We start from the raw sequence: 25,009 nt of genomic DNA on the forward strand, positions 1-25,009 counted from the left end.
GACTCTTATTTTCAGTCAGTCAATGTTTATTGCACAAGCCCTAGCCGCGGCACAGATTACAATAAAATACATAGATATTTATTAGAACTTAAAATACCGATAAACAAGAAGTATCCTAAATTAAATTTACATAAGACCTAGTTCTTGTCTGTAGCTTCAGAAACCTAAAACATAATATAGATTTTTCTTCTCTGAAAAAATGCAAAATCAAACATATATTTTAAAAAGGATAATGGTACAACTGTCTTTTCCTGTTTCAGTTCAATACGTGTGGTGATGTGTTTTTCTACTGTTCTCCAGTTCTTTGCATTTTTATTTTTTAATGTTATTCTGCTCCTTCTCCAAAGAAGCTCAAGGAGACATACATAGTTCTTATTATCATGCCCCCCACCATCCATTTTAACTTCACAACTACTCTGTGGGATGATGATGAGGCTGAGATTGATTGGCCCACTGTCACCAGTGAGTTGAGTAGATTTGAACCCTGATTTTCTGATCCTAGTCCAGTGTTCTGTTCACAGTAGTATCCTGGGTCTTGGCCCATTCATACCTTTCCATGGCATAGCACTGAAACTTGCAGTGATACGGAAGTAAGTGTTCATACAACTGCAACTTTAATCTTAGAATCTAACTGGCAATGGGGTTTAAAAGTTCATTTTTGTCTACTCAGCAGAAATTCTAATCGCTTTTACAAGGCATGGAGACACGGAAAGTACAGATAATGAAGTACTGTACAATAAAATGAGACATCTAGCTTTACAATTGTTTAAAAATATAAACTCATACCAGTAGCCTGATTATTATCTATCAACAAATTATGTGATAGATAATAACTTTATAAATAAGCCTCTACTATTTTTATACTCTTGCGTGTTTTTGCCTTTCTTTATGAACAAATTTTAGAATATCTTGGTGCAGGCTTGAATCAGAAATTAAACTACAGAATTGACTTCTGTACTTGGAATCTTTCTTAAAACCAACATCGGGGAATTCAGCAGAGGGAAATTAATCTTCAGCATTCTCTGGTAACAGTATTCATTCAAATTCCTGTTGACTTCAGGGACTTAGGTCATGACCTATTAGAAGGCTTTTTAAAAAAACTGACATTCTTTGACTCCACAGTAGCCACAAAAGTTGGAACAAGGGGCGGGGGGAGAACAATATTTAAATTGTGTAGAATAGAAATACACTTTCCTCAGGATTTATTTTTAGTTTGGACTGTGTTTTGTTTAAAACTACACATTGTTTTGCACAGTTTGATAGCAAGAATTTGTCCATTAATGTGACACAGTATTCTGTTTCCTTGTGCACATTTGTTACTGAGATGGGGATCTACTCTACTCTACTCTACTCTATTATCAACATATCATCTTTATATACAACCTGATCTCTCTCTCAAGGCAGCGTACATAATCCAAGTTACAGTTAAAAGAAAGTTTCACAGAATAAAAACAATCCACAGAATAAAATCAATCCACAGAATAAAATCTGTAAAACAATTTCACGGAGTAAAACAATTAAACAGTTTAAAATTAGTTTTAATTAAAAGCCTGAGAAAACAGGTGTGTCTTAAGAGTCTGTTTAAAAGCAATCAGAGACGAAAAATCAAGTGTGATGTGAGATATTTATTTTGTTGTCCACAATGTATAGTACTGAACAATTCAGGGAAATAAAGCTATAGTAAACTAAGCATGGAGACTTACTGAGCAGTATTGTTAATTTCAAAATGCTAATTTAATTCAACACCATATATTTCAGTTTGAACAATTTATTTTAAAAATTTCTACCCCACTTCTTCAGTACAATGCTGCTTGAAGCTTACAATAAGCTTACATGGGCTCCAGAGTACCATGAGTGCAAATACTAAAATATTAAACCAATTAAAATGAGATTAAAAACTCTGAGGAGGGGTTTCAAGCTCCTTTTAAAACACATCAGGGAGGGAGATTGGTGAAGCCTCTCTGGGAGGGCATTCCAAAGATGGGGGAGATCTTAATATTAAGCTAATATTAATGAATATTCAACAAATGATATTGCTTGTATTTTTTGTTCAGTCTACAAATTTCATTGGTAAAATTACTTTAAAAGTAGTGTTGTGGCTCTGAGTGTGGGACATTATCCAGTGTCCCTGGTTGAGATGTCACCTCAGCAGAGGTGGACTGGACAAATCACTGTTCTGTCAGCCTCAGTTGCTTGCCTATATGTAATACATGACGGTTATAAAGATTACAGATTCGATGCAAAACCATTTTGGACAAGGTCCAAACCAGTTTGATGCTGCGAGAAGGAGAGCAGTGAGTGAGATCTTTTAAAAAGGAGGAGAGCAGGTCCTTACCTGCTGCTACCGCAGGTAATATCTTTCTATATCGCTGCTGCCTGATATAGATGTTTCCCATAGGCTGGGAAACATACTGTCCGCTGCTACTGCAGACAGCTTCCTGCTGCAATGGCTCTTCTGCCCAAGAAACCATGCAAAGCACCAGTATGCACATGGCGTCCATGCATGTGTTTCTTGGATGCAGACGCCATGTGTGTTCTGATGCTGAACCTGTGCACGAACTGAAGTTCATGCACATCTCTAATAAAGATGCTGAGATTTTTGTATGTGAAGTGTTTTGAAAATTTGAGATATAAATCCTAAGCATTACTACCTCACAATATTTTCCATCAGCGTATGTGCTTATAAACAACATAAGCATTCTGAATCACAGGGAGAATCTCATCTCTAGTACAGCATTTCTCTCTCCAAATAAAAACCTAGTGATGATTGTAAGGTCAAGTAAAGTTGTGCCATTGAGTTAGTGTTGACTCCTGGTAACCACAGAGCCATGTGGTTTTCTTTGGTAGAATACAGGAGAGGTTTACCATTGCCGTCTCCTGCGCAGTATGAGATGATGCCTTTCAGCATCTTCCTATATCGCTGCTGCCCGATATAGATGTTTCCCATAGTCTGGGAAACATACCAGCAGGGATTCAAACTGGCAACTTCTTGCTCCCTAGGCAAGTAATTTCCCTGCTGCGCTATTAGGTGGCTTAGTGGTGATTGTGGGGCCAGGCTTATTTGATATAGCATTGATTGTTGCTGGTGTCTATCTTATGTTTCTTTTTAGACTGTGAGCCCTTTGGGGACAGGGAGCCATCTTATTCATTTATATTTCTCTGTGTAAACCACCATGAGCCATTTTTGGAAGGGTGATGTAGAAATCGAATGAATGAAACTGAATGAATGAATGAATGATTGTGGGGTGCGTTTTTAACCATATGTACATGGTTACAGAATTATTGGACAGGGTTTTTGGCGAATGGAATGTGATTGTACAAAGGGATGTCTCTCTTCTATGCAGGCTGACTTCCTCTTTACTGGATTGTATGCCTTTTTGAGCACCACAAACGCTTGGCAGTGCTTTTCAAGGGGTCGAAGAGGATGCAGTAGGAAGGGGAGTTGGGAAGTCATGTTTGGTCAGCAGAATTCTGCCTGTGGTTCTTTGGATCCAAGCCAGTGTTTGAATTCTTCTCCACCAGTGGGGAATAAGTTTGTAGCTTGCACATCATGCTTGAGCTTAGCTATGTGATGTGGGAGAGGATCACTGTTCCTTGTAAGGCGTTCACACTCTCACAAGTTTTTGGATGTTCACTCAGTTCATTTTAGATCCTGCTCAGGTTGAATCAGGAAGGCCCCTCTCTGAATGCAGGTGCACTCACACTCCTTTGATGATGCCGCCCAGAACAAAACTCATTCCACACAGAGATGAAAAGTATTAGAGGGACCACTGGAGAGGATTGTATAGTCACTCCATTACCATGGGAAAACTGACCAGGAAAAGATGAGCTGGCCAGTGTTTGAACCAGGGCGCAGTCTTCTAGGCTACAGACTCACTAGGCTATAGCATTCAGACTTTTAGCAGACCGTTGGTAGAAACCCCTCCTGTTCACAGAAGGAGTGTTGCACTCGCACAAGTAATTCCTGCACAAGTGGAAGAGGTTCTTGTGAAGTGCAACACTTCCTCCAATAATAGAAGGAACTAGCATTCATTGATTGAATGCTCCTGTGCTAAGAATTTGGATGCTACCCAGTGGTGTTTTTTTTTTTTTAAGAAAATTTCTTGTGATAGCTTGAGCTGTTGCTAGAGGGCCATGCTTGTTTCTGAAAAACAACAGTTCATCATTGCCAAACACAATAAATGTTTTCTTAATTCTGTCTCCTGAAGAGTCATATTTTTAATGATGCATGCTTCTACACTTAGTAAAAAAAAAAAACCCAGTTGTGGTCTGTCTTCAAGGTTGTGGTAGAATGTTCCCAAAAGTATATTTAGAAGATATGTAAGGGTGGTATTATAACAGATGACTTCTGAAAGGGCAGATATTCCAGCATAAAGCAGACAATTGGTGTGTGTTTGTGTATGTGTAATATATTTTGCGCCATTTTTCTATTAGGTGGGCTCCAGAGTACCATGAGTGCAATGGGATATCCCTGCCTCCTCCCTTTTGTAGTCCTGCTCCATGAAAAGCTGTTCCTCTGAGTTGGTGCAAGGCCCTCTGGAATGGCATGAGATATGGTACTCCAAGAAGGAATTAGCAGAAATTGGAATCTTTCCTTGCATGAGCAGATATGCCTTCTACTCATGCAAGTGGTGTCTCTGGATTCTGTCTATAGAGCTCCACAGAACTGAGAAAATGAATTCTGGCATTTAGTGGAGTGCATCAGCTATCAAATCACTGCTTTATTTAATGTTGCTGTTTAGCTCTTATTTTAGATGAATTGGTTTTAGGATGAAGGAAGACACAGGTGGCCCTCTTTATTCTCAGGGGTTCCTTTCCCACCAATTCCCACAATTAACAAAACTGCAGGTAACAAGACCTTGAGTTTATGGGGATTGGAGGGTTAAGTTCCTTGAGCTTAAAAAAAACACCACTAAAAAAGCAGGGAGGGGTAGAAATAAGGATAGAAAAGCATAGCACCTTGTTATCCAGGCCTCCAAGAATGCCCCCCCCATCTCCCAAAGGGGATAAATTTATTTTTTTCAATTAAAATCTTTTTTAAACAAAAAAGAACCACAAAATGGTGGCCAGAAATAACATTGGAAGTTATTTTCGGCCACTCAGGAACAGCAGATACGTGAAAATCATCTATTTTCCATGCCTCAGATAAAGAAACTGGGTCTCTAAGACCCATCCATGGATACATGAAATCGCAATCCGTGAAACCTTGGATAATGAAGGTGACCTGTATATAAATAAATAGAATTTTACAGAATTCCCATGAAGTGATGTGAGGCAATGATTTGCAATGGCTTATTATACCTGATGATAGCTTCAAACAGTGAATTTTGCAACTATGAACGATACACGTTTTAATCGGAAACCAGCACTATATGTTCTAGTTATACTACATGGAAAACGTAAGAGAGGGCTTGACAATTCCCAGGTGCCAGATCGTTGTAGCACCTGAAAATTGTAATGTGCCTGAGCCAGGGGATAGACCAATGGGACCAGGAGGAAACTGAGCCAGCAGGTCAGGAGTTCTCCCCCCCTCTGTGGCGTGGAGGGCACTGCTGGCAGCAAGTGCACCCCTACCCCCTGTAATGGAACAGAAGGCAGTCTGACTCCTACATCTTTGGGCTGGCTCCTAGAGCCAAAGAAAATTTGTTGAGGCCTGACATTAGAGATGAAGTCACCTGGCAATAGCAGAGTAATCTTAAGGTGATACTGATTGTCACTTAGGAACATTTTGCTGTTGTATAGTTTATATTGTTGAGATATGTGCTTTCCTTTTGTTAAATCTATAATTTTGCTTTATTAAAGATGTTTATAGTAAAATGGTTTGATAGTTGCCGTCACCTATGACAAAGATAGTAATATCTGATTGAAAATGGCATATCTGATCGAAAATGACCCTTCAAGCTGTTGAGTGCAACAAGGGATAGAAGACCATCTAGCTCTATGTTAATTGTTTAGTTCTGCAGGTGCTGTGTCAGTTATGAAAGCAAGTCAGCTTGTCATTTTCCCCTTTAGCTCTGCTGTTCAACTAACTATGGATCACTTAGCTCTATATTGTTGCACGGGGAAACAAATGAACAGTATAAACTGAGCATGTTCCTTACGACACACTATTTTCAAGCTTTTGAAGCACGATAACTTGACTTGAAGCATGTGAATGGTCCCGGTGGTTTCCAAGATAGACACATGCCAAAGTCTTTTGCTAAATTGGTATGACAGGCCGCTTCAGCTACTTTCCAGGTGTGGTGTGCGTGGAAAGACATTGGTGTAACTGAGTGGAAAAGTGTAGTTTGGTTTTGTCATCAGATATTAAAGGATTTACACTTCTTCATGTTAGCAGACGTGACAAGTCCTGTTGCTCTCTGGCTAGCTCACAAGTCTGGGTGGATTATTCACATCTAGAGGACTGCAAAAAGGCTGGCTTGCAAATGATTGCGGCCCTAGTTACTCTGTGGTTTTCCATTAATATCCTAAACTAGTGCTGTAGTTAGCATTAGTCACAAATGTAATTTTAAACTCACCTCCTGATTGGCAGAAAGATAAGAACTTGAATTCTTGGCTTTTACTCTGTTTATAGCTGCCTCCGGCTCCTTTTAATATGCTCAATATTTTTGCCATAGTGTATTAGAAGTGTTGTTTCATTGCCACATCTGCTGTGAGATGTTTCATACTCTACTAAAAAGAGCATGCTCTTGCTATACAGCAAGAGGACAGAGAGGAGGATCTTATCCATAAAACAGCAACTTCGTTGTTTTGCTTATTAACTTAATGTTGAATACATATGACTCAACTGTAGAATTGGTTTCTTTAATATCTTAAACTAAACTTGCTTTTAAAATGCTTTTTGACATCTTAATACCTGTTAAGGAGCTAGAATTTTGAGTTGAAAATATAAACATCTGATAACATAATTATTCAAGGTCAATCATATTTATCAGGCTTAACAAGGCCCATTGCCTTAAATATTAATATTTTCAGCAGAGTTATGATTGAGATTCCAAGGATATCTAGGATAAGGAATGTGTAGTATGCCTTGTAGGTCAATTGTAAAAATGCTTACAATTGGACAATATTTCAAAATTGGATACATTTATTTGATAAATAATAGTCCTTTGTACAATTGAGTTTAGAGATGAGATTGCTTTGCAAGTTTAGTATTTTGACATTTTTCCTCATTGCTGTTTTTAATGGGCTCAGATGGTGCTAATTATTTGGCATTAATACAATTTGTTTCTATTATCCAAGAATGCTGAAATTACATACCTACTGTAACTGCTTTATGTCTGAAGAGGTTCACTGATAAAAATTATTAATGGAATTCCAGATGGTGAACAAGTGGATGGGAGAGCAAGAGGTTGGACTTGTAAAACAATTTATCACCAGGCAAAGGGTGGTCTTTTGTCAAGGGTAAGGAAAGCTAACTTGTTAAACCATGTAAGTGAGTAACAGGGGATCTAAAACTCTATAGATTAAACAGAAAGGCTCTGTCAGTAAATTTCAGTATAAACTTTCTCCAGCCAGAGAACAACACATGTCTTAGTTACTTTGGGGAATGCTGGTCAACAGCTGCTCTATTCAAGTTGTAGTGGAGTAGATCTTTTCATTTCTTAGTTCTTCCGCTTCTTTTTGTGGTTTGCTAAGATTTTGCAGCTTTTCAGCTCTGTAGCCTAAGTGCTTAGACAGGGATCTGAAGAGCAGTTTAGATATGCAGAAGTGTTTCTGCATGTGCCTCAGTCTTTCCCATTAATTCTCTGTCTGCAGCTTCCCATGCTGTGTGAGTAATTCCTAAATACCTTCTGAGTTCTGGGAGCAGATTATTGGGTAGCCTGTGTGGCAGTCAGGGGCATCAGAAGCCCTGCTGTTAAAGTGTGTTTATTTCTCAGAGAAAATAAGTTACAGTTGGGCTGCAGAATCAACTGATATGTGCATCTGTGTATTTGAAATGCTTATGTTTACATTGAGGGAGCCTCAACATCCAAATTACTAAAAAGAGATTGTTCTGAACAAATCCAAATTTTTTTTAAAAGGGATTGGTCTCAGGTCATCAGAAGAGGAAGAAAGTTACCTTTAAGAGATTGATATGGCAAGGCCAAGCTGAAAAGAGAAAGGTAAATCACTGTCAGGAAATGGGGAAGCTGCTAGAGCTGGACTGGTGATCTGCAGCAGTCTACAAAGGGGTTTCCTAGAAGCTGAATCCTCGTTTCTGGAAAAGCCTGGGTCCACATCAATGAAGAAGATACTTAACTGCAGAGAGAAGACAATTTCTTTAGGGTTTGCATCTACCAGAAGCATTCAGTTCAACAGAAGCCAAACTCTGCCTAATAACAGCAAAAGACTGAAGATTCCAAAGGCTGGCTCAAACATCATGTGGAACACCAGTTAGAGTTGGGCTCCATATGATCCCCCTTCACATCTCCACAAGGTGTCTACTTACTTTCTAGGTTAAAACAAACCAACATTGGCCGCATCATCTGAATCCACCAAGCTCTGCTTATTCTAATTTCTTGTTTCAAATAGTCCAAGATCTGTACCCAGGGTTTGACATGAGTTACACATGTTTGATTATTTGAAGCAAATAGGTTAGACTAAGCCAAGAGTGGTGGTTTCAGGTGACACAACCAACGTTGGCTTACTTTATGTAAAAAATAAGCATAAGATAGGAAGTAGATGCTTGCATAGGAATGGGAGGTGGGAGTGTGCTGAAGACCATGTGAAAATGCTTGGTTGTGCTCCATTATGTCACTGAATTAAGCAACAGAAAGTGATTTCTCTGAAACTGAACTGAAATTTTGTCTACACTAATAAGCCAAAAAAGATGATGCAGAGAGCCTCTCTGGGGAGGAAGCTGCACAGTCTTATTTCATCTCCTGAGAAGGTCCCGTCCCAAAAGAATCACCCACCACACCTCAGGCTTCCTAGGAAGAACTTAATATATGGATAGGTTTGTACAAAGTGGTCCTTGATGTGTTCTGGGCCCAAACTGTTTATGGTTTTAAAGGTCAAAAACAGCACAGTACCGTAGTACTGTGATTGACATTTACTTCAAAATAAACTGAATTATTCTGCAATATTATTTTGACAGGTGTGTTGAATACCAAACTCATTCATTGGGATTGAGGAAATAAGATGTTTCCTTTTAATGTTGAGGATGTAATTTATGAGATTCTCTGAAATGATTTCTAGACTGCTGATTGGGTTTGATAGCCCAGGACATGCACAATCTTTAATTATTTTTAGCCTGAAACTGTGAAAACCCATTTAAAAAAAAATCCACTGCAGTGCACAAATTAGCTAAAAGGATTTCCGCAAATACAATTCCTTAACGCTTTCAACAACCTTGCTGCTTATTTGAATTAGTCTTCACAAGTGTATGAGAGCCTGCTTTTAATTAAACTCCTTGTAACACTTTCTTAATAAGCAATTGCTTATGCATATGTAAAAGTAATTATCCAATTTCCGAGACAGTGTAAGCTGCCTGAATATATCCAAATATATATCCAGATTTGAATATATATCCAAATTTCAATTTAAATAGAATGGTAGTATTCAGTAACTGTGTGGATAATTTTTAATATAAAGAAGCTTAAAGCTTTTAGAAGTGCAGTTGAATTGATTTTCATATTGTTTCCATCTCAGATTGATGAGGTTATTGAGAAAGTGTTGCATGGTTCTGAAAACAAAGGTGTCACATTAAGTTGGAGCCAATTTTCCCCCCTAAGGGACTCATCAATAAATGAGAACTGCCTTGCTAGGTGTAATCAGATATATTCCAGGCCCTGATTTACCACTCATGAAGAAAAGCAGTATAAAAAAACCCTGCAAACATTACACTTCTTATTTTTCTTCCTGTATTAGGAAGATGTTAAATACAAACAGGATTGTATAATGCACATCTCTACCAGCTCACAATTTTGTATGGAAATGACAAAATGTAGCAAAATAGGCATGTGGCACTTGGCTACGTTAGTTACTTGAGCAGTCACTTTTTATTTCATAGTATCTTCATAAATGTTTTCTAAGAGTTGGTTCGTGCTACCAGAATGAAACAGAAGCTGCTTTGTAGCTGCTTTCTGCATTGGCTTATACCATATATTACGTAATAATGTTTTCTCCGTAATAGCTCCTGCTTCATACTTGTATGTGATGACATTCCTATGCTATAGTAAAATGTGAAATGGCCTTCACAGTTGCTTGATTCCAATCTAGTAGACAAGCAGTGTGTGAGTTGCAGTGTGCCTTGCTTTTGCTTCTTCATGCATGTGAGGAGGAAATTTAATTCTTTGGTTGCAACTTCTAGGGAACTGCAATTTCTTATTTTGTCTGAATATGTACTGAACCTGGCTACACAAGAAAAACAAGTGTTAGACTTGTAGTAATTATTCATTTCTTATAAATAAATAATGGCACATTGCAATAAAGAGCAGATAGCTAGAGACATGCGAGCCATGAAAAATTCAAATCAGTGGCTGACATCCAGACTAAGTTACTCAGGAGTTACTGTAAAAGACTGCTTAATTTCAGTGGGATTTTCATCAAGTAACTTAGGATGTCAGTCGGTGGTGGTGATTTGCATACAGTCATGCTGCAACTTTGTGATGTGACACATATTGCTTTTGCATGTTTTGGAATTAAAGTGTGAAGTGTGTGTATAATTGTTGTGTCTATTTCTGATAATGATAGTATAAACCTGATGAAATAGTTGTGATATCTTCCATATCTGTCAACTTCATGTATTCATGAGTTGCAAAAGAAAGATGTTTCTTCAATTGCATAATGTCTCCTTTACATGCTAAATTGTATATAGTTATATAAGATCATCAGTCATATTATTTCTGATCTTAAGGAGATGAAAAAAGCTGATAAATGCACCATCAACATGATTAGTTCCATATTTAACGAAGGGGTGTTCACAAAACTGGCTGTCCCGGTTTTATTCGAGTCCAGACTGGACTGGGCCAATTGGGTTTTGCCCCCCATCGAAGCCCCCCTGGGTTGCTTCAGTTCAGTGAACCTCCTATGGGGGGCTTCTCTGGGGGGTCCACAGAGGTTCCCCCTCCCTTCACCAGCGTTCCTCATGCCAAAAACTGTCCAGTTTGGGCATTCTATGGGCCTTTCTCCCTTGTGGCCATTTTGGCGGCCACCACGCATGTGCAATGGGCCTCTGTGTGGTGTGACGGGGAATGTCTCGGAAAGGCCCAAAGAACACCTGAACTGGGTGATTTTGGCATGAGGAAGGCCAGTCGGGGGAGGGGGAACCTCCTCAGACCCCCCCCCCCGGCCTAGGAGAAGCCCCCCTAGAGGGGATGAGTACTAAAAAGTATTTTATTCCTCATAAAAATGATTTGCAAACCCCCTGAACAGCCGGGGTGTGTGTGTTCGGTGTGGGGTCAGACCAAATAGGCAGTAGTTTGGTTCTATCCCAAACTGTTGAACTGAACCGGTTCGACGTTGAACCCGTTCAACATTGAGCCTGTTTACACACCCCTAATAGAACGGTAGAGTATATAGAAATGGACAAAAATTGTATTTTGTATAGTGCGGCATATTTTGTACTATAAAGTGTCTGTGATTCCGATTATTTTAATAAACCCACTGCTCTGAGCCATATTTGGAAGGGCAGTATATAAATTAAAAAATAATTAAAAATAATAATATCTGTAAAAAGGAACTTACAAAATTCTCCTTCTTTTGCTTTGTAAAACATGTATAGCCTGCTTCTCTCAAGCTGTATAAAATAATAAAAACAGAAAAATTAGGAGCAAGTATTACAGTAAAAGCAAAGTGGCAGTAATAGAGGTCCACAGTGTTAATTCAACAGTCACAGGCTAGGCTTTTATGAGGAGAGGCGGCATCTTACTTACTTATTTATTTAATATGCTGCCTGACTCCAAAGTCTCTAGGATCCCAGGTTATGAAGGAATCTTTAAAGAGAAGAGCCAGCTCTTTGAATTGGAAGCTTATTAGCAGCCAGTGTTGCAGAATAGGTGTCAAGAGGTGGGCAGCATCATTCTAAACTAGTTTGAAGTTTCCCAGTAAGTAAGAGTAGGTTCACTCTTTATGGGTTCTGCAGATCGGTTCCTCTTCTGCAGATTGGGATGTAGACTATGTATAAAGTCACATTTATATCCTGCTTTTCTTCTGTGAAATTCAGCATTGCTTGCATAGGCAGTCTTCCATTCAGACAGTGACCATATCCACTTGCTTATCTTCAGCAAGATTCTTGCATCATGTGCTTTCAGACCACAGCTGTGGGAGATGAAAAAAGAAGCCCCTGTTCAGGAATAAAGCAGCTCCAAGAGCAATTTCCCTGTTTGATCAAGTTAGAAGCCTATCACTTGAACTTCATCTAACCTTACAGGAACCCTCATAAAGTCTACCATTTACTATTTCGTATCAGTATTCTAAAACAATGAAAAGTGTTACTACAAAAAAGCAAACAAAACTGTCATAGCAGACCTCACTCTTCCCAGGGTTGTGTCATTTTAATGAATTGCCCACCACTGCATATAGCCAGCCTGTCCTGCCTGCCTGCCCTCCCAACTTCAGCCATGCCTTGATCAGGTGATGGTCTGACCATGACTCAGATTTGTCAAGATCTTCTGTTGCCAGACAACCAGGATCCTGGTTGTCTAGAAAACAGTAAAACTAGCTAGAAAACTAGAAAACAGTAAACCTAGCATGTGACTGTTCATGTCTGTAAAGTAAAGTGTGCCGTCGAGTCAGTGTTGACTCCTGGCGACCACAGAGCCCTGTGGTTGTCTTTGGTAAGGTCCATAATAACTTTGGTCAGCCCCATGGTTTCCATGGAGGCCCTTAAATCTTGAGCTGTACCTAACAAGGAGTCCTTAGTATTGATGTTGAGAAAGAGGCATCAAAAACATGGGAGTGTGCAACCCCAAATCCAAACCCACGATTTCTTGACATTCAGGTATGTGTTACGCATGTTTACTGATCCTTCTATTGTTGTTGTTTTTCTTTATTTTGCTTAAGTTGCTCAGGATGACAAATGGGGGATGGTTTCATTTTGTACTTGTAACAACCTTTTTTGGCTGACAGCAATTTCCTCAGTGCTTAGTAAGCATAAGCTGAATAGGGACAAGCCTACATTTCCTGCTACCCAAACCTAACATCTTGCTTCTAAAATTACTCTAGGGTCTGAATGTAGGCTCATGACTTTCAGGCCTCCAGATCACATGCTGGCACTAATATCAGAAGGATTAGTATTATTTTTCTTCATCGTCACACTTGGCACATTTGGAAAAAACACTTGCACAGATCTGTATGGCATAAGGCATTCTCTGTGGACTGAGTTAGTTAATGTCTATATCACAAGTGCTAGTGAGTCTCATTCAAGGTGCAAGGTGCAATTCTGTGCTATGGATGCTTAATCAAAAGTAAGTGTATGGGATGCACTTGCACCACGCTATACCATCTAGCGTGGTGTAGTGGTTAGAGTGCTGGACTAGGACCGGGGAGACCTGAGTTCTGCATTCAGCCATGATACTAGCTAGGTGACTCTGGGCCAGTCATTTCTCTCTCAGCCTAACCTACTTCACAGGGTTGTTGTGAGGAGCAACTTAAGTATGTAGTACTCTGGACTCCTTGGAGGAAGAGTGGGATATAAATGATTTGGGTTTGTTTTTTTAAAGGATGTTCCTAATGATTATACTCAGGGATTTAATGTATTAACAGTTTCTTGGATACAAGAAAGTACACTAAAAAATTACTGAGAAACTTGTGGTGAATATAGATAACAAAAATCAGCCCTACATGTCCAGTGTTCCACAGACTGTACTCAAATGTAGTCACTTTGAGGTCTTGTGAACAGATCTACAGCAGGCAGCCTGTATGAAGAAAAGTAATTTCTGTTATTTTTAATGGTTCCATTGTGAAAAGGATTTTAAATGGTTTTCTTGTTTTTCTAGCACCTAGAATGCCATTGACCAAATAAATGTTAAGCAGTAGTAGTTCAGAGCTCAATGCAAGATTATACATTTTGGATTTGAAGCAATGTAGTATGGGAATGTGTTAAACTATACTCTAAACTGAATGGATCTCAGTGAGACTTTATTTGCGATCATAAAAGTGAAACTTTTTTCTTCATATCTGTTTGTGGAGATGAAAAATTCAAACTAACTATTGATAAAATTAGTAAAAGGTTTTTATTTATTCATTTAAAATATTTCTATACCACCCAAAACTTGTCTCTGGGTAGTTTACAATTTTGGAGCAGGCTCCAAAATTTTTTGTTTTCCCATCATATCTGACATTTGACTCCTGAATGTAACACTTTTTACTATTGGTAACAGAACCTTGGCAATAAATAATGTCAATAAAATTGGGGTGTGATTGCCACATTTCAGTACTTGGAACATAGTATATCATCCTTCAATTGGGGGGTAATCTTCTGAAAGCTTTGGAAAAAGCATTCCTTCCTTTTGCTGTGTATCTCTTGGATGATTTTATCCTGCTTAGCGTTAATGTCAGAGACAGAAGTTCATGTGCTGTCTTAACATGAACAACAATCAATGTAGCTTTGCATAAAAATAGCAATTAATGGTGTACTTCACCTAGCTGCATTTATTTAACTTTTTGCTTTTGTAATCGATTTTCTTATTTTTCACTCTGTACGATCTGAATTACTAATTAGGTTACTAAGCTGATAATCTGATGGCATTGCATGATAATGCTGTATTTATCTACTAATCCCAGATGCAACATGATGGATATATTGTGCTATATAGTCCTGGTCTGTACCAAAACAACTTGAGCGTGCAGAGGGCCAATGTTGAAGTTTGGCATTGCTGAGCACCTGCTGAGGACCCACTTCTGATCCCTGAGATCACCTCTATGGCCACAGTTGACCCACCATGAAGACTATCTTGGGACCCTCCCACCCAAGTTGGAGGAAACTCATAGAGGACAGTTTACCAAGAGCTCCTTGAAACCTGGAGTTGGCCCTGACACTGGGTATGGTTTGACACAATGGATTGTTTTGATAAGAGATAAGGGATGAATGCATGCATGAATTCATGTTTTTATTTTGAGGTTTATTTTGAGGTAAGCATAAACCTTTCAGATCTCCAAGCATTTTACGTGTGCAGTTTTGTATGACAGCAAAGACATATTTGTGTTGTATTTTACCATACATTTTATCCTAAAACCTTCTGTCTATATTTGATATGTGGGGATCTGATTCTAATGTTAATATTCCTCCTTTGTGGAATACACATGAAAAACATTATGACTGAATGTGAAATGCATGTGGATGCAGGAAAGATTGGCAAGCGGAAGAGTCCTGCACAATCATAATTCCAGCTTTCTAAATACAGATTCTTCCACTGGTATTGCTCCATGGAAGAAAATGTTACATTGCAGTCAGCCTTGAGTTTATAGAAGCAGGTGTGACTTTTGGCAGGATCTCAACACACCAAAAAGTATTAAATACCCCCTCCCCCATGCATTGCAGGCTTTATCTTGATCACCCCTCACTGCTGCTATTTACAGTTTAAAATAAAATAAAATAAAATAATTAATGCATAGGGATAGCTGATATATTTAACTAGTTACTTTGGTTCAGAAAACTTGGAGAAAATGACAGATCCACAGAAAAGCAGACAATAAGTTTGGTCTCAGGTGAATAAAATCTCAGTTTTGCTGAGCATAACTTGTTCTTGAAAGTAAGAGATAATAGATTTGTAGGGGAAAAGATAAAAAGTAATGATAAAAGGAATAAAGATATTGTATATAACATGGTCAAACCTAATCTCCATTGGTACTTTGGCATGGGTTCCATGTGATTGTGAGAAAATGTATTGATGTGACAAAGAGTGAAACGAGTCTCTGCTTATGTCACAGTGATAATTTGTTGTTCACCTATGCTAGATAAATTGACTTCAACCTAAAGTGATACTAATGCTGCACTTTGATTGAAATAATAATTTCATTTTGATTTGTGTATGTTTCCAGGAAATGTTGTCATCTTCCATTTTCTAATATCCATCATGCTATTTATTACATTGTTAGAAACATAGGAAGCTGCCATATAGAGTCAGTCCATTGGTCCATCTAGGTAAGTATTGTCTACACAGACTGGCAGCAGCTTCTCCAAGGTTGCAGGACGAGTCTTTCTCAGCCTTATCTTAGGGATGTCAGGGAGTGAACTTGGAACCTTTTGCATGCAAGCATGTAGATGCTCTTCTCGGAGCAACACCATTCCCTAAGTGGAATATCTTACACTGCTCATGTATAGTCTCCCACTCAAATGCAAACCAGGGTGGGTCCTGCTTAGCAAAGGAGACAATTCATGCTTGCTACCACAAAAACAGCTCTCCTCCGCAGTGTCCCCCAAGCTTCTGATACTACAGAGGTAGAGTTTTGTTTTTGGATTTCAATTGAAAGTATGCTCTTCACTCTTAGACTCAAAAAGATATGGATCAGATCTCGAAATAGTGGGCAATTATCATGACTGCAATGTTAGAATGCCTCATTTAATACTGTGTCCTAGTATCTCTTATTATGCTATTTTAGTTAGGGTTTAGTGATGGGATTGTGATTTCTAGGCAATGTGCATCTTTTGTGTTTGATTGTTCCAAAAGTGGTTTCAGTTTTCTATTCTTCTTGGTGTAGGTTACCAATGCATATATGTGCCTGTACACACTGGCCAACAACCAGACTAACCCTCCCAAACATACCAAGGTTTTCCATTGCATATGGAGCAATGGGCAGTTCTAGCAATCTCCTCTTCTCTTGGCCATCTCAGCCTCCTGAAACTATGTCCCCAACATTGGTGGAGAGTTAGTTTTGTTGTTGACCAAAGAACATAAGAAAAGTGCTTGTGCATATTTATTTATTTATTTTATTAACATAATTTTATACCGCCCAAAACTTATGTCTCTGGGTGGTTTACAACAAAATAAAAACAGAAATTAAAACATTAGTTAAAAAAAAAAGGAAAAGTTTAAAACATTACAACAATTTAAAGTTTTTAAAAGGATGTTTTAAAACAGCATTAAAACCATTAAAACAATATTGATTAAAAGCTTGGGTGAACAGATGTGTCTTTAAAGACTTTTTAAAAGCTGTCAGAGATGGGGAGGTTCTTATTTCATTAGGGAGCGCATTCCAAAGCCTCGGGGCAGCAATGGAGAAGGCCCGTCCCTGAGTGGCCACCAGACAAGCTGATGGCAAATGCAGACGAACCTCTCCAGCTGATCTCAGTGGGCAATGGGGTTCATGAGGAAGAAGATGTTCTCTTAAATACCCAGGGCCCAAGCTGTTTGGGGTTTTATAGGTTATAACCAACACCTTGTATTTTGCCCAGAAACATATCGGCAGCCCATGTAGCTCCTTCAGTACAGGAGTTATATGGTCTCTCCAAGATGACCCAGAGACCAACCTGGCTGCCGCATTCTGGACCAACTGTAGTTTCCGGACTACATACAAGGGCAGCCCCACATAGAGCGCATTTCAATAATCCAGTCTGGAGGTTACCAGCAGATGTACCACTGTTTTGAAGTCATTCACCTCAAGAAACGGACACAGCTGGCATCTCAGCCGAAGCTGATAGAAGGCGCTTCTGGCCACTGCCTCAACCTGGGAGACCAGGGAGAGGCTAGGATCCAGAAGTACTCCTAGACTGCCTACCTGTTCCTTTTGGGGAAGTGTGACCCCATCCAGAACAGGCAGATCAAAATTGTCTCTCGAGTTCCAACCCCGCACAATGAGTACCTCCATCTTATCTGGATTAAGTCTCAGTTTGTTATCCCTCATCCAGCCCATTACCGCCTCCAGGCAGGCATTTAGGGAGGTTATGCCCTCTCCCGATGATGCTGATATGGAGAAATAGATTTGGGTGTCATCAGCATACTGATAGCACCTTGCACCAAATCTCCTGATGATCTCTCCCAGCGGTTTCATGTAGATGTTAAACAACATAGGAGACAATACGGAGCCCTGAGTTTTTAAATTACTTTCATGTGATAATAGTCTGGTGTAGAGGCATCTGAATCCTCCTTTAAACTCCTGCAGAATAGAATTCCCACTTAATGCATTGTCATGTGTATGGGTACAGGGAAAGGGAATCCATATTCAACCCGTTCTGCAAACAGTAAAACATCTCTTGCCTGTGTTGTAGACATGTCTATAATTGTAGATCTTTCTTGGTTCTTAGGCTGACCAATCTCAAAGTGTTGGGGTAGATAACAGTACAGTATGTTTAAAATGCTCACTACAGTTATTAAAACCAGTGCTATTTATTGTCTTGCTTGCTTTTTTCTAGGCCATCAAAAGCCAGCTGAAATAAAAATATATCCTGTTATGGACTATAAAGTTTCAACTTTCTGTCCAAATGTTACCTTTTAGCTGAGTGAATTATCTCACGATCACCTTCTCTCATATGAGCTTGTCTGTCATATATTTGAGGCCTTTTTCCGTGTCCCCTTGTCAGATGTGTGAAAGGTGATCACAAAAGATTTGAGTTGTGGCATCCAGAATTTGAAACTGCCTCTCAAATAAGATGCACATGGCTCCATCACTGCTTGCCTTTAGATGGACAGGGAAGACGCTAGTGTTCCAGTGGGCTTTTGGGGATATATATTTTTAAAATTGTCTTTGTTGTTACTACTGCTTTTTTAAATCACTCATGTGGACTAAGTCATCATTTAAAGTTGTGATTCTTTTATATTTAGCGCGGGGGTGGGGTGGGGGGAGCTTCTGGCCATATTCAGCCCCAGCAGAGCATCCCGCCAATGACTGTTGCTGGTGTCCATTTTGTGTGTCGTCTTTGGCTGTGAGTCCTTTGGAGAGGGGGAACCATCTTCTTATTTTTAATATCTTTTGCTGAAAATGTATAAATAGTTTTACATATGTTTTGTTTTGTATTATTCCAATTGTTTTATTACTGTGCTATGGTTCTGTAAGCCATATTGATGGATTTCCCTTGTATAGAAAGGCCGGACAAACTTCTTAATCTCCTTTTTTAACATTGTGAATGGAGACTGCTGACTTCAGCCTTATCCTTGAAATTCAGTTGGAAAAAGCTTGAAAGCATTGAAACAAAGTACACTGTAAACATGGCATTTAATCTAAGTTTTCATTGAACTGTTTAACCACTATTACTTCACTGAAAGGAGAAGGAGCCTTTGTTAAAAACTGTTTGCGATAAACGTATCTTGAAGCAAACTGTCACTGATTTGCATTGTGTGAGATTACTAGATAGTCAATCAATTGTATCATGTTGGAATCAGAAACCAGTAGCTTCTGACTGTTGCTTGTTTCCCACTTATTGTCATGTCATGTCCTATCACTTGATAGACCTGGAAAGGAAATACAAAGGAAGTGAATGCCATGGCTGGTTCAAAATGTTCCAGTTTGGTTGGAAAGTTTGCGAAACAGCTCTGGTGAGAAGAACAAGACCTTATTGACAGGGTTCAGTTATGTTCAAGTCTGTTTTACATCAACATATTGAATAATCAGTGTCTTCCCCCCTCTCCCCACCCAGTTCTCTGCATCCTCATTACATCCACCTCTGGTTTTAGCAGGTTATGCAACCAATGCAGAACACTAAACATATTGTGGGTTTTTTGTTTTGTCTTGAGTGAATTGTATCATATTTATACTTTGGGAACTACAGTTTATTCCAGTATTTCCACTGACTTTATGGTAGACCTGGCTTGTCATGGTCAAACTGAATCAGATTTTTAATAGGATTTCTGTCTGACTCCAGGCATTTGAAAGCCATGATAATGCATGTGTGGTAGAAGGAATATTTATAGGGTAAGACTTTATTTTTCTTCTCTCTCCACACTAGTCTACAAGAGCCTGGAAAACAATATTTATGTCAGACTCTTCAGAAAAGTTGAGAGAATTCTAAATGAACTGCAAAATGTGTCCCTCGTATACCAAGCTTTGTCACTCAGCATGGATTTATGCATTGCCTCATCAGTGGTACAGAAAACGTTCTGTGAGAATTTAGAGCCTCGTAGTGAATCTTAAGTTCCAGACTGAACAATGAGACCTTCTGTAGTATTTTAGCTCCTAACCCCTGTTAGAATGAAATTTTTCTATACTTAAAATAAGACATCTTAAAACTCAAGTATACATTTGTAAGAGGTTTTTCCCCCTGAATGTTTTGTTGGTAGAGTTAGATACATCAGTAACACTTTAGTGGACTCTGGGAAATGCCCTAGATAGGCTTGAGGACTGTAGCTGTAATGTCTTGAACTATTCTGTCTTTAAAAAAAGAAAAGTACTTATGATATTTTAGCGCAGGTAACCATCCGTTTGTTCTCTTGGTTGGTTAACATTATTCATAAAAGTAGTTGCTCTAATTCATTCTGTAATGAATGAACTTGTTAGAGCAAGTACCTGGATTTACCTTTTTAAGACTGCAGTGTTAAGCATGAGTAAGTCTAATTGAAGTCAGTGGGATTTACTTCAAAGTAGACATGTTTAGGATCGTGCTGATAGCTGAATTATGTTGTCCTATTCTTAGTTCTCCACATTGATTCACCAGTTACATTGTAGTGGTATCTAAGGAATACCCCAAACAGGAGTGATATTGTTATTTAGCTAATGGCTCAGCGGGGAAATAAACTGCCTAGCGAGCAAGAGGTTGCCGATTCGAATCACCGCTGGTATGTTTCCGTTGGTATGTATCAGGCAGCAGTGATACAGGAAGATGCTGCATCATCTCATACTGCGCAGGAGATGGGAATGGTAAACCCCTCCTGTATTCTTCCAAGGAAAACCACATGGCTCTGTGGTCGCCAGGAGTCAACACCGACTTGACAGTGCAACTTTACTTTAATAGAGTTAAAACTGACAATATATTGCCCAATGCAGCATATGATGTCTTAGGATGAAAAGAAATTTTTATACATCAGTTGAGATAACTTACTGACAGTGCTCACTCTGTGTGTGTGTGTGTGTTACAAAAACTTAATTAAAAAAATTGGAGCTGCTTCATGAAAATAATGGTAGTTTTTGTATTTTTTAGCCTGAGGCTGATTCAGGGAGTGATATTTAAATTTGCTTGCAATCTGTGTTTTTGCATATACAGGAGACACCACACAGATATGCAGAACTGTTTTCCTGTAATGTAAAATTTTCCTCCTTGTGTAGATTTAATGTGATTGACAAACTTTCAGTTGATCACCATATGCATATAGTTGCTGGTTTGTGTACTATGAGCAGTCATAATCACACAGCTCATAGTACACAATCTGTCAATTGTGCTTGTGGCATCTGAGTTCTAGAACTGGTTGGTTCTCCTTCTTTCCCCTCACACACAATGCTGAAAAGGAACTATCTGTGTAGATAGTAAAAATCCATCAATGTTGTCATGAATCAGCTACACATTTAAACTGCTATAAATTTACAAACATGTATGCACATGTTTAGTATGATATACAAGGACTGTATATACTAACCTGAGAACACTTTTTATTAGGGAACATTAAAATTAAAGCAAAATCAAATGGCTAAAGAGAATAAACCAGCTTTTGTAATGCATATAAACAGTGTGGGTGTTGGAAGAGGGAGAGTACTAAAATATGAAACACAGAGGAATTATGAGTTGAAATGTTCATTTGCTCTCTCTTGGATGCTATGTCAAGGATTTATATCCAGATGCTTGTGTTAGCTGAACATTAAATAGATGCTATTACCAGTTCAAACCATATCTTAAGACCCAGGGGAGTCTAAACCTCTATATACACTTGCTATGGTACTAACATTTTCCTATCTTTATTCTTCTTAGGATGGCTCATACTTGGCAGAGTTCCTGCTGGAAAAGGGCTATGAGGTGAGTGACTAGTCTTAGTGACTGACTGCAGAATTATGAAATGACTTGGAAAGAGCTTCCTTGCTGCTGTACTTCTCTGTGTATGTTTTCCACTTAGCCTTAGATAACAAATCAAAACTCTAGAAAAGAATGTGCAACTTGCCCTGTAATCATGCCAGCTTATTGTACTATTTATCTTAGAGTGTCCAGTGGTGGAATCCCTTCCATCCTTAGGGTATTGCTGTTTTTACACACTTCCTGCTAGTTCAGATAAACAGCAGCCTGTGCAAAGCTTCAAAAAAGAAAAGAAAAGAAAAGAGAGTACATCCCCTCACAATTTACCATATTAAAAAGGGAGGGAAAACATACTAATTTTGAAATGGCTACTGAAAACTTCAGTTTAAAAGTAAAAAGGATTTTATGCTCTATCACTTTTTCAGCAGTGTAAACAATCTATTAAACAATCTATTAAATAGACTTAGTTGCATATCTTTTCTTAGATTGTATTTTGTATTTAGAATTGCGTTGTGGCAAGAGGACTTAATGATTCTGTGATACTAGCTTAACCCACACAGGAGCATCTGCGCACTAGTACCTGATTGCTCCCCTCACCCCCTACACATTCTCCACATTTTCATATAACTTCCTTTAAGTTCCTTCCCTGAGTATTTAACATAGCCATTCTTGAAAATTCACTGGCTCCTCTTACCTGCTCTTTCCTTCTGCCCTCTTCTATATGGCCTAAATGCTGCTGTCTCATACAGTACTTAAAACACTGAAATTGATCAGTAATGGAAGCAGTTCTGAAGAATTATATATATATTTATCTGTTTAAAATTCTAATTAGAAACTGTGGCAATGAGCTAGTCGTGTTTTTCGATTTACTGGAAACTTTCCTTTAAGGATTACTGAACTTGCACATTAACTTATTGCTGCCACCATCTAGGCTTTGTTGTGGAGGGTGGGGAAAGAAACCAAGCTCTCATGTAGGTCTTACCTTGGTTGCTGTGTGTTTTTCCTTTTACAATTCTCTTCCTAGAGCTTTCTGTTCCTGCTACAAAGTAACCTTTTGGTAGTGGGTATGGCTTTATGCACAGAAATTTACAAACAAAAACTCTACACCCATTTAAAACAAATTATATTTTGCTATTTTGTTAAAAGCATAAATGGTTCATTTCTAAAAGCTGAATATACCAATATTTGCAGTCTAGTGTGTTTTTACATTCTATTGAGTAATTGGTGAAGTCTTTATCACCAAATTTCAAATTGCTCAATAGAATATAAAATTCATCCGTTTCATTGGTGCAGCTTTCATTTCATTTCTTTCATTTCTGGCATAATCGAAATTATTTATATCTGAACAAGGGTTGTGCATCTAACTAGGGATGCACACGAAAGGATTTTGTGTTTTTGTTTTGAGCTTGAAACAAGATGCAGATGGCCTAAACATTTTGTCGAAACAGTGGCTGTTTCGACAAAAACAGTGGCTGTTTCGACGGAACAAAACTCGCAACATTTCAAGTGTTTCGGCCATAGGAAACAATGGGGTAACTTGAAACACCCCATTGTTCCCCATGGGTAGCTCCTAGAGACACCAAAGTGGGTTGGGTAGTAGGGCACAATGGGTGCTACCTACCACCCAACCCACAAAAGAAATGGGCAAGCAGGTGATTTTAAACAAATTTTTAACCTTTCCTCCCAAATCCCCATAGAATCCTACATTTTTAACAGCCTATCATAGGATAGGATCCCTAAAGTTTGAAACTCCCTACTTTCTGCTCCCCATTCCTTCTCCCTCATCCCAGCCAATGGGGGCACAGTTGTCCGTGACAATACTTGATTTGTATGATAACCCAACCAAGAAGTAAGGAGATCACAAGCCAATAGGAAGTCAGTGCTAGAAAATCAATCAGCAAGGGAAAAACAGGCCTCCAAAATGGCGCTCGAAATGAGGTTGTTATGTTCCAAGCTCAAAACAGGCTCTTTATTTAAAGGGTGTTTTGTTTCAAGCTTGAGACGGTCTTGCGAAGCTTGAAACGTTTTGAGTTGGGATATTTCTATGTCAACATTTTGCACAGCCCTACATCTAACCTCTTTTTTCTCCATTGAATGAGTTGGCTCCAAAGGTGTCCTTCCACATGTGGATAATTTCTTCTGATCATGAAAAGGCTGCTTTACAATAGAGATGTGCATAAAATGGATTTTGCATTCTGTTTTAAGTTCGAAATGAAACACAGATGGCCAAAACATTTCTTCAAAACAACGGTCAAACCAGCTGTTTTGGTGGAACAAACTTGAAATGTTTTGTGTGTTTTGGCCATAGGAAACAATGGGGAAACTCAAAACACCCATTGTTCCCCATGGGTAGCTCCTAGGGACACCAAATTGGGTTGGTGGTAGGGCATGATGGATGCTACTGACCACCTAACCCACAAAAGAAATGGGCAAGTGGGCAATTTTTGTCAAATTTTTAACCTTTCCCCCCAACCCCCATAGAATCCTATATTTTATATTGCCTTTCATAAGGCATCCCTAGGCAGTTTACAAAAGTTGAAATACAATAAAATTTCATAAAAATTATATTTAAAACCTTAAAATCAGTTAAACAGTAAAAACCATAAATCATCCAAAACAATAAACATAAAAAGGTAAACAGAAGCAGGAAACCTGCCGGCCCCTAAGGAGTAAAAGCCTGAATGAATTAAAAGGACTGTAGTTGTTTTTTAAAAGCAGCCGCAGATGTCAAAGAGTAGACTTTCACTGGGAGAGTATTCTAGAGCCTGGGGGCAACAACAGATAAGGTCCTGTCCTGCATGCATGACAATTTAGCCTCTCTCAGAGGAAAGGCCCCCATGAATAACTTGATGGGCGGGCAGAAACCCTTTGGAGCAGCTGACACTTCAGTTATCCAGGGCCCAAACTGTTAAGGTCTTTAAAGATAATAACTAGCACCTTCAATTGGATCTGGAAACAAATTGGCAGCCAGTGCAGCTCTTCCAAAATAGGTGTAATATGCTCTGAGCGAGCAGTTCCAGAGAGAACCCTGGCAGTATTGTGCACCAGCTGAAGTTTCCAAATATTCTTCAAGGACAGCCCTACATAGAGGACATTGCTGCAATCCAGTTATGATGTGACCAAGGTGTGGGTAAACGTGGCCAGATTTGCCTTCTCGAGAGAGGGATGCAGCTGGCACACTAGCTGAAGTTGTGCAAAGGCATCCCTAGCCAC

The 25,009-nt window shown here is 38.9% G+C and overlaps 1 protein-coding gene and 1 long non-coding RNA gene across 4 annotated transcripts in view; one reads left to right on the top strand and one right to left on the bottom strand.

Annotated features, from left to right (window-relative positions):
- The window catches only part of GMDS (GDP-mannose 4,6-dehydratase), a 453,328-nt gene that overhangs the window by 30,038 nt on the left and 398,281 nt on the right, over window positions 1–25,009 (top strand). For both annotated transcript variants that reach the window (XM_053247716.1, XM_053247715.1), the window contains exon 2: window positions 21,758–21,802. In XM_053247716.1, coding sequence (XP_053103691.1) covers window positions 21,758–21,802 — 45 coding nt within the window. The remainder of the gene's footprint in view (window positions 1–21,757; window positions 21,803–25,009) is intronic.
- LOC128323854 (uncharacterized) overlaps window positions 111–25,009 on the bottom strand; it is a 28,340-nt gene continuing 3,441 nt past the window's right edge. The window contains exons 2-5 of one of the 2 annotated variants that reach the window (XR_008306492.1): window positions 13,768–13,841; window positions 11,859–12,243; window positions 11,671–11,722; window positions 111–8,241 (exon numbers count right to left, since the gene is read on the bottom strand). This is a non-coding gene — a long non-coding RNA (uncharacterized LOC128323854). The remainder of the gene's footprint in view (window positions 8,242–11,670; window positions 11,723–11,858; window positions 12,244–13,767; window positions 13,842–25,009) is intronic. The other variant, XR_008306491.1, reaches the window with a different exon arrangement.

The sequence above is a fragment of the Hemicordylus capensis genome, chromosome 4 (genome assembly GCF_027244095.1).
Source record: "Hemicordylus capensis ecotype Gifberg chromosome 4, rHemCap1.1.pri, whole genome shotgun sequence".
Lineage (NCBI taxonomy): Eukaryota > Metazoa > Chordata > Lepidosauria > Squamata > Cordylidae > Hemicordylus > Hemicordylus capensis.